The 10,077-nt window shown below is 32.1% G+C and overlaps 2 protein-coding genes across 2 annotated transcripts; one reads left to right on the top strand and one right to left on the bottom strand.

The window, feature by feature from the left end:
- Window positions 1–578: 578 nt before the first annotated feature.
- On the top strand, window positions 579–3,606 carry LOC106777004 (signal recognition particle receptor subunit beta). The gene is made up of 6 exons (XM_014664499.2): window positions 579–951; window positions 1,026–1,108; window positions 1,984–2,070; window positions 2,275–2,423; window positions 2,643–2,774; window positions 3,152–3,606. Exons 1-6 carry the CDS (start codon window positions 813–815, stop codon window positions 3,339–3,341), a joined length of 780 nt encoding a protein of 259 aa, XP_014519985.1. The 5' UTR covers window positions 579–812; the 3' UTR covers window positions 3,342–3,606.
- Window positions 3,607–4,783: 1,177 nt separating this feature from the next.
- Window positions 4,784–9,725, bottom strand: LOC106776300. The gene is made up of 9 exons (XM_014663706.2): window positions 9,451–9,725; window positions 8,763–9,119; window positions 8,091–8,124; window positions 7,635–7,862; window positions 6,473–6,562; window positions 5,854–5,919; window positions 5,671–5,762; window positions 5,542–5,589; window positions 4,784–5,288 (listed from the first exon to the last, which is right to left on the bottom strand). The coding sequence occupies exons 2-9, from the start codon at window positions 9,089–9,091 to the stop codon at window positions 5,171–5,173; spliced, it is 1,005 nt and encodes a 334-aa protein (XP_014519192.1). The 5' UTR covers window positions 9,092–9,119; window positions 9,451–9,725; the 3' UTR covers window positions 4,784–5,170.
- Between the last annotated feature and the right edge of the window lie 352 nt (window positions 9,726–10,077).

Raw genomic sequence — 10,077 nt, 5'->3', positions numbered from 1 at the left:
TAAGGAAAAATAATAACAGTATTAAGAAATAACTTAATGTTAATAATACAAACTATAAATATCATAAAAAAATAAAAAATAAAAAAAATGTATACAAAACATTTTAAAATAGTGATTACTTTAAAAAAAATTCAAATATTCAGTTAATAATTATATTAATAAAAAAATCAGTTAAGAATTATATTATAAAGAATTAAAGAGAACTTAAAATTGTGAAAAAAAATCGTCTTTATATTTTTTATATAAATATATATTATAAGAGGAAAAAATATAAATAGTAAAAAATAATTTAATGTTAAACGAAAAACTAAAAATATGACCAAGAAATAAAGAAGAGAAAAAAGAATTACAATAATTTAATACAAAATATTTCAAAATACTAGTTATTTTTAAAAAATCAGTAAATAATTATATTTCTTAAAAATTCAGTCTTTATATAAATATAGGTATACAAAATATTTTCACCAGTTATAATTTAATGTATTATCAATAATAAAATAAATTAGGAAATGTTTATTACAACACAAAAATCCTATTGATATTTATAACTAAACCTATAACCGTACAAAAAAAATACGATAAAGTTATGCGCTGTCGTTTGGAATCATACTGATAAGAATTCCTGTTCGACACTCGACACGCAGATCTGCAAATCGGACAATTCATACCGCTGTCGAAAACCGCCGTTTACGGCGGTAAAACTTGTCTCTGCATCTTCATTTTTGAGAATCAGGAGTTTTATCGGGCTTAATTCTCTTTATTGAGAATATCTAGGGCAACACTGAAAGGAAAGGCAAAAACTCGAGTTGCCAATGGAAGAGTTGGAGCAGTGGAAGGAACAACTTTCTCACTTGTCGCATCTGGCCATGGATCGTCTTCGCGAGGTTCCCCCGAATCAGCTCTACGTTGCTGCTGCCATCGCGATTTTCACAACGCTGCTTCTTCTCTCTGGTAAATTCGCGTTGTTTTTTAATTCTTACTCTTCTAATCGTTTATTGATGTTCATTATTGATTTGTGTTTGTAGTACGTTTGTTCAAGCGGTCAAAGTCAAACACCATTGTATTGACGGGGCTCAGTGGGAGTGGAAAAACTGTTATTTTCTATCAGGTATTTGCTCTAAATCACAATTATTGAGTTCATTGCTTCTGATTTTGATCGTTATTCTGAAAATTAGAAAATAAAATTGGCTTTTTCTCGTGGTGAAGAGGAACTTAGGGCCAGATTAGGTCATTGTTGACATGTTTTTCAAATGCATAGCCCTTTGCCTTCATCACAGTTTGAAATTTTAGTAATGATACCAACATGGTGTGAGATGGTTGATAGATAGCCTTGTCATTTAAGTATGTGGTTAGGATCTTTCAAGTTTGTGTGCATGAAAAAGATTTGTTGGGACAATTGGAAGAGGTCAGATCCTTAAATGTATCTCAGTACCTTAAGGGATTAATCCGTGTGGGTTGGTTCTTTCTTTTAAAATGAAAACTGAAATAATTTTGTTTCCTTAGGTTTTACCCTTGGTTAGGAGGGACTCAGAGTCAGGTTATGTCATTGTTCACAAGTTTTTGAAATGTATCGCCTGGTGCCTTGATTGTTTGTTGTGAATTATAACAATGAGAATGAAAAGGCATTGAAGGAACCGTTTGTAATTAATTATGACTGGTGGAGCTTATATGAGGAGATTGTCTAGGGTCAAAATAAAAAAGTTCATGATAACATTTAAAAGTTTTCAGCACTGTTTTGGACCACATTTTGTGTTTTTTTTTTTTATTGTTATTTCAATGTGTCTTGAGTTTTTCTTTTGTGCCTACAAATGTTGTATTCATGCAAGAACTGTTCAAAATCGAATTGTTTTTGTAACATTAGCAGTAGATTACATGTTGGGATATAATCAGACTCCTTGGAATGTTATTAGGGATTACCCTTTTTTTTATTGACATTTCCATATCAACATCATGTTCTTGACTCACATTTCATGCCTACTGCAGCTTAGGGATGGCTCTACTCATGAGGGTACCGTTACATCAATGGAGCCTAATGAAGATACTTTCATTCTTCACAATGAGAAAGCAAGGGTAACATTTTAGCTTCCTACACTTTGAATAATTGCTTAAATTACAAAGTTAAGCCATTTTTTGAAGATGCAATAAATTGTGCTTCTCATCGATGTTTACCATTTGTTCTTCAAAGAAACTCGTTCGAGATGTAGTTGTATCTTAAACTTGTTCGGACAATAGAATAGAACAAATAGTGTCATATTTTCTTTTTTATCATGACAGAAGGGCAAGATAAAACCTGTTCATATTGTTGATGTTCCTGGCCATTCTCGGCTCCGACCCAAACTGGATGAGTACTTGCCTCAAGCAGCTGGGATAGTTTTTGTGGTTGACGCTTTGGACTTTTTACCGAACTGTCGAGCTGCTTCAGAGTAATTCCTTCTTCCATCTAGTTGCTAGATCATCATTATATTATGTAGCACATTTTGTCAATATTAGCAAGAACCACTAGTAAGCTACGGTGGGACATATCAACGTACTCAAGATATTTTAGCATTATGATATAAAATAATTTATCATTTTCTACCAGTCCTGAAGAAGATGTCAGCAAGGCAGATACAAGGGTACTAACATTGTATTTTTATTTATAGGTATCTGTATGATCTATTGACTAAAGGAAGTGTTGTGAGGAAGAAGATTCCAGTGCTTATTCTCTGCAACAAAACAGACAAAGTCACTGCTCATACAAAAGAGTTTATCCGAAGACAGATGGAGAAGGAAATGTATGCCTTCAAGTTCCAAATCTTTTTATCTCTGTTCACTTTATCAATCATCAACTACTTTATGATTTCGTTTTATTCTCCAGTCAGATAATATTTTTGCGCTCTCTCTGTGGGATGGAACATATACACATTCATATGTCAATGCTGTTATTGTTATTGATTGGTTCATATTGAAGAAGTATCTTCTATTTCCTTTTAATTATTATAATATTTGAAATTTCATTGACCTACTTATATTTACGCTCTCAATCAACTCATCAGTCTGTTTTTATTTTGAAAATGTGCATTGTTATTTGCTTCTAATATATGATAACCTGATTGTTCTAATGATTTTGCTGTCAATTCTATTGTTGACTCTTTATATCATTATTTTCCAGAGACAAATTTCGGGCATCAAGAAGTGCGATATCAGCTGCTGACATTGCAAATGAGTTCACCCTGGGGGTACCGGGTGAGCCATTTTCTTTTACCCAGTGCTCTAACAAAGTAACAGCGGCAGATGCTTCTGGTTTAACTGGGGAAATATCTCAGCTGGAAGAGTTTATCAGAGAACATGTAAAGCAATAAGCTAGATATTGTGTTTAAAGCTCACGGATTTTTGTTGAGTTAGTGAATGGGGTAGTGCTGTTTATCTTGATTGTACTAATTCCAAGTGTTGTCTGGACGAGTAGAGGCTTAAAAGAAAAGGGATTTTGGGTGTTTGGTTAGAGTAGGAATCAATGAGGATTTATTTCATTGTAGGTTCTAGTACATTGATCGGATTATAATTTTTCGTATAATTGTATCGCTACTTGTATTTACCTTATTTACTCTTCTTTGTCAGTAAGCTGCACACATTGGTCGGGATCCAATTTCACCAATTTAGTATAATCCGAATTTAATATTTTAAAATTCATATATATATATATATATATATATATCCGGGTTAGTCAGATTTAGGTTAGAGATCAATTTCGGTTGGCTTTTCGAATTTTTTAATGAAAAAAACATTTTTATTTTAAATAAATGATATAAATTAGTGATTTTTTAACAAAGAAAAAAGTGGCACATATAATTTTAATAATGATTAATACAATGGTTTATGATTTTATATAAATTATTATTAAATTTTAACAAAATAATATCATATTAAACATAAAATTTAAAATATATTTAAAAATTTATAAACATTAAAATATAAATTTGGATTGAATCCTTGATAACTCATTATGTGATGATATAATTATCTATTAAATTTATTTAACCCATCGGTATCCATAAATTTATCTCCGGTTTCTTCTGGGTGGGATTCAATATTTAAGGAAAGTTACTAGGGTGTCATACCGGCAAAATGCAACTCCAAACATATCATTGTCCCGATGATGCAATCATCTAACTGCTGCTCATTTAATTATGGCTAAGTACTTAAATGATTTAAGTGATGAAAACATGTGCATAAGAATGTGGTAGGCCCCAAAATCTCAAACCGAGCCAATAATGGTTGGTTGGTTTGAGTGGCAATATGGAGCTGGTTCTTCCTTCTATCTACTAACCACAATAGTTGGTGTTTATAAATATTTTTTGTTTTCTCATCCTATAGAAGCTTCTTGGAGGCATCTGGAGAATGCTTGAAGTTGGAATTTGAGTATCTTTTTTATATCTACTTTTTATTCTATTTAAATGATTTTTCTCCCTGCTGTGTCTGTTTATGACAATGAAGAGTGAGTAATTTTAATTGTTGATGAGAAAATCAATTATTTATATTCAATTCACGATTTCCTAAGGAATACAAAGCACTTTTAAAAATAACGAAAGAAAGGAAATAAGTTTTCTCTGTTCTTCCAAACAATTAGGGTGATAATCAAAAGTGAAGGTATAGTTGATGTTCAAGGAAGACGTAATTAGAAAAATACTTGTAATTTTACATTGTCATCTAATCACAAAATATCATATAAATTTATTAACTTTTATAATAACTACTTCAAAAAAAAAAAAAAAACTTTATTACAGTTTCTTATTAATTATCAAAGTACAAAAATTTATATTACGATCCATTGAAAATTTAACTCGTGTACTTTCTCTGAAGAATCATATTGACATAGATAAGCAGAAGCTATTCATATACATACTGAATACTAAAAGAACAGCACTTTTTGTAACATTTTACTGGGGTTGATTTCATAAATGTAGGAGGATACTTCGGAAGGTTTATCTTGGATGGAAAATATCACAAACATGGTTAGAGCAGAGCAGAGAAGTTCCTTGTATTCAATCTGAAGTAGCAAATAAAAACCACATGCCACACAAATCCTAAACACTCTTGGAGGGAGGTGGTGTTTATCTGATCTTCTAAGTTAAAATCTGCTTTAGAGATGTTGAAGGCAGCTCTTCTCCGATGACTGTTCATGAATGTATCATCACCGTACAAACTGACAGGAATCAGGAAACAATTTTGACAACCACAAGTGTTTCAACTTCACTATCAAAGCAAAGACTGCAAAGCATGGAATGTGCGTTACACCCACACCTATGTACCTAAAAGTACCCACAAGAGAGCCAGATAAATATCATATCATCATCTGAATGCCTATATTAGTTTCATTTCCTAGTGCTGCATTTGGTAACATGTAAGATAAACATGCAATGTTACATGATAAATTGCTCCTTGCTTGAAGTTTACGATTGTCATATTTGAAGGGGTGATCTTATGTCAAATAGTGTTAAAGTTAAATTTTAATTTTACAGATTCTATTTGAGTTTTGATGATGCACTGAATTTAAGAACATACCATAAGGCTGCATATGGGGATGACAAGTCAAGGAAAGGATAAGGCCACCTGGAACAACGGATAGAAAATTATGAACAGAATTTGGTCAAGTGAAAGGTAAAAATCAGAAAATGGGATACTTGTTTTTACCATAAGGAAACGCAAGCATGGATGATCCACTGAAAAAGCACAAACATAGCCGTCCACAAAACAAAATATGCAAATCGAAACACTGGAAATCTCTGCATATGTTAAGAAGTAGGCGTAAATTTGAAGTAGGGTTTAATGAGAAATGTCATCCATGCAATTCAATAAAACACAGTAAAAAATCACCATGCAATTCAATAACGCTTCACCGAGGAGGAATACAGCGTTTAGGGAGTGTAGACAAACATCCATCTGCAAATTGAGAAGTGCAACCATTAGGATTCATTATGAAAATATCTTCTGAGTAGAGCAGAGAACCAGCCTGTTCTATTAGAACCAAAAGTGAACAATTTATACATTCATAAATACCACTCATCATTCTTTGGCTTTATCATAATTAAGGTATTTCAAACAACCACACCTATTAATTACATATTTCTTGAGGTAATCAGCGTATAACACAGACAGAAAAGCCCAAATCCTTTGATGCTAAGTACATGTAGCATGTTCCAGTTGAATATAGTATAAATAAAAGACAAAATAACTACAAGCAAAATTTTAATGATTTTTTTTTAACAAAACTGTTAAGTAAAATACGACACAGTTGTGTTAAAGGGTATGACGAGTTGCATTCTTGCAGCAGGAGAACCCACTCATTACTAAATAATTTCCCTAAGTGTTTTAACAAAAATGAAACTAGAAAGAAAAGGCCAAACATTCTCCAAAACATTTATTAGTATATTAAGTATAACTTTCTTCACCAAAAGATAAATGGCAGATCAGGGAGAAGATCAATAATACTCACAAATTCCAGACGGAAATCTGATTTTGTCATAGATGGATAAAGGACAAGCCAGAATACAACGTCCGTGAGCACCACAGCACCTCCACAAGTCTATATATTTTATAGAAAATGAAAATAAATCAGTAGATTGCTTCCTGAGTTCAACCAGTTAATAACACAATGATAATCAACATGCAAGTGCGTAATTTTTTTTACAGCATGCAATAGTGTTTAATCAAGTAGCCGAAAAAAGAGCAAGGTGAATAAGAAGACATCATAAAAAACACAACTTTGACAGAGAGATTGCATCACAGGCCTTTACAAACTTATGATCGTTGTGGAAACCTTCATCTGCAAATTTATATTTAATAATATATCTTTTAACAATGTTCTCTAAAAATCTAACTGGGACTTTCAAACTAGAATTTAAATGATTAATTAGCTATCTGGGTAAGGATAGCTTACTACTACCATGGACATAGAGCAGAAGTCCTTTTCAGCCATGATGGATCAAATAGTATTACATCAGGAACTTTCTTACCCAATGTCGTTCATGATAAAAAAAATAGAAAGAAAAGGGGGAAAGAGCAACTAAGTGGACAAGAAAAACAATTCTCTAAAGATGCTCAATCTGTAAAACAAATTTAGTAAAACAACACGAAGAGAGTGTGTACAAACAATTCTGTCCCATAATAAGTTTTAGTTGGTGAAACACCCTAACAATGTTTGGTAGAGACAATACATGCAGATAGAGGATGGTGACTACCTAAAATGCCTATAAAATAAGTTTCTCAAAAGACTCTCCAGACTATGATCAATTGTTTGACAGTGTCATGATTAATTTTGGAGAAATTCTATTTGGCTCCTCAGAAATTCAAGTTTAAAAATGTTGTTCAGCCAGCAGCCCATGCTTTCTCCATCTCAAACAGATAAAATTTTCCTAGATAAGCCTGATAACTTTTCAAATTCACATATCTTATGTCTGGTTTAAGGCTGCCATCTCCAATCATACTTTTCTTTTTCACAAAACTAATTCCCTTTGAAAATTCTCAGTTGCATTGCATGTCCTAACTAACAAGAAATCTGATTAAATGTCAATTTGCAATTGTTAAAATAAATCACTATATAATTTAAAATAATGTAAGGCACAAAAAATATATACTCCAATCCAGAAAAAAATTACCTGAAAAATTATTTGAAAAATATAACCCCATACACCAGCAATATGCCGAGTGCGAGGCCCCTGATTGGTATTGGAATTCTTATACAGGTTAGGTAATTCAGGAGTACCATCGAGTGTAGGAGCCACATAAGTGCCTTGTTCAGTATCCAACTGTTCCTGATTGACTGTGTTGCCAGCAATTGTTTTGTGTTTATAGAAACATCCATATATGGAGACACAAGATCCAAACTGAAAGTGAAAATGAGAGCAGAAGTCACTTGGAGAAGGAATAAAATGAAAACAAGAGAAAAGAATGAATGTTGACTGACAGATTCAAAATTTTCTCCTAAGGAGCATATAATCCTGTAACTTACAAAATGTATTATAACCCAACTAGAACAAGTTCCACCCTAAAGTTAAAAAAAATTGCAATTTTATTATAATATCAGAAGATGAGTTAGAGATGATAAGTGTTACCCCAAAGTAAATGGTGACCAAAGTAAACGTCCACCTGTTCAACAAAAAGAAGTAATCAGCATATTTCTAATCAACTAATCAAGATGGAAGATTAATCAGCATATGTTTGATCATTTTCTTCAACCATACACTCTTTCATCACAGGAGTCTGGAATACTACAATACAGCATATGTTTAAGAGAGAGGTGTCATTTTTCACTTTGTTGGCAGCATTTTAAAGAGGACATATGATTGAGGTAGAGAGAAGGAACAGAAGAATTGAATCCAGCCAGCCCGGTTTATTTCATAGAAAACTGAATTTTGAGATTTATGCACAATAGTTGAACAAAAAATTACAGCAGAAGTTGTCCCAGGGTTGTAACAAATTATACATAGAATAACTATATCTAAAGCTATGAAGCAATCTAAGCACATTTTTTCCTAATACAAAAACTGATATAATCCATCCATCTAAAATCCAAAAAGTGAAAAAAAAAAAAGAATTTAATTCATTTAAGACATGCCACTCCCTTATTCATTATCATTATTGAAAAAGTCATCTTCTAAGTTAGGTTCATCTAAAGACAGTTGTTCTAAAGATAACTGCTACACAAATGAATGATTACCAACATATATGATCAGTATATGTTGCATCAAGACTAGAATAGATAGGATATGTGAATGTAAGCTTACTGAGTGTAGAAGTAAAATATGCCACCTCCATCAGCAACCAGATTGGTAATGAGCAAAGACAAAAGCACAACAAAAGAAAATATCCTGTAAGCAAGCAGCCAAGCAGGATGAATTCCTTTAAGGCATGTATTCCATGTTTCATCCTCATAAAGAGTTCCAGCTGTTTCCCTCTGTCTTTCTCTTCTCTCATTCCTTGGCTTACTGCATTCTTCGTACTTCCATATCAAAAATGATGATAAACCCATAGCCACTAACATAAAGAGTGCACATAAGAAGAACCTCCAATTCAACCAATAACTTAGGAGAGTAGTATCTGGCGGCAGTGCCATAGTGGATCGTCCAATATGCTGGACGGATCTGTTAATATTAAGAAATTGGTCAGTCACTTATATTTGCTTTGCTAAACGAGTTCCTCCAATTTCATAATTTTTTTATGCACCCAGTTAAGATTGGATACACGAGTGATGAGCAAAGCACTATTCTGCCAAGATTAGAAGAGTTAAGTCAAGTGCACGTTACAGAGATTAAATTGAGAACCCAGATTCCTTACTTGAAAATTTTCACGACAAAAATAAAAAAGTTTGATACTTTATCAAACTGAAGATAGAAAAACAGATTACAGATTCCCAACCGCAAAAAAACAGAACAATAGATAAGTAAATAAGCAAAGAAGAGTAGAAGTACTCACAAGGAGAATTGAGAAGTAAAATTAAATACGGCAGAGGCGTGATTTCTGAAAGAAGATGCTTTGCTTCTTCCTTGTATATGGGTAGGTATCAGAAAGTGAAGAAGAAGATATGTTAAGAATGATTAATGAACCAACAAATTGAATTGATGTTGTCAAATAATTAACAGTGAGAAAGATATTCAATCAATTGATGTGGTTGATCCCAGTTTGCAGGTTTGAGATCAACCAAAATTCACCGGAGAAGCTTTTGCTCTGCTCTTACAATGCAATGAAAGTATTATATATTTATGGATAAATTTCCCACATTTATGTGTTGCATATATTTATTTATTTATTTAAGGTTGGTTACTTTTTGTTGACTTTTCGTGTTGCATGCTCGTTCTGTTGAAAAAAATGTTCATTTGTTAAGTGAAAAACAAAATCTTTCTATGTTTAAGATTCTTTTTAGATAAAAACATTCTTTTCACGTAAATAAACAGAAAGAGAAAAATTTTACGTTTTGAACTAATAAAAAAAGTTAAATATGTATCTAAATTGAAATATATATATATATATATATATATATATATATATATATATATTTTAAGCTAAAATATAATTTATGAATGTAAACAATTGACGGAGAAA

The sequence above is a fragment of the Vigna radiata genome, chromosome 11, assembly GCF_000741045.1.
Source record: "Vigna radiata var. radiata cultivar VC1973A chromosome 11, Vradiata_ver6, whole genome shotgun sequence".
In the NCBI taxonomy this organism is placed as follows: Eukaryota; Viridiplantae; Streptophyta; class Magnoliopsida; order Fabales; family Fabaceae; genus Vigna; species Vigna radiata.
This window is presented reverse-complemented; position numbering and strand designations above follow the sequence as displayed.

What these genes read in the sequence shown, in the direction of transcription:
- LOC106776300 (XM_014663706.2), bottom strand. Translation starts at nt 9,091, where the DNA reads ATGGCACTGCCGCCAGATACTACTCTCCTAAGTTATTGGTTGAATTGG. An exon ending in TGGTCACCATTTACTTTGGG is followed by an intron (nt 7,863 to 8,090) that starts GTAACACTTATC and finishes TTTCACTTTCAG; the next exon opens with TTTGGATCTTGTGTCTCCAT. An exon ending in TCCCCATATGCAGCCTTATG is followed by an intron (nt 5,289 to 5,541) that starts GTATGTTCTTAA and finishes GGGTACTTTTAG; the next exon opens with GTACATAGGTGTGGGTGTAA.
- LOC106777004 (XM_014664499.2), top strand. Translation starts at nt 813, where the DNA reads ATGGAAGAGTTGGAGCAGTGGAAGGAACAACTTTCTCACTTGTCGCAT. An exon ending in AACGCTGCTTCTTCTCTCTG is followed by an intron (nt 952 to 1,025) that starts GTAAATTCGCGT and finishes TTGTGTTTGTAG; the next exon opens with TACGTTTGTTCAAGCGGTCA. An exon ending in AAACTGTTATTTTCTATCAG is followed by an intron (nt 1,109 to 1,983) that starts GTATTTGCTCTA and finishes TGCCTACTGCAG; the next exon opens with CTTAGGGATGGCTCTACTCA.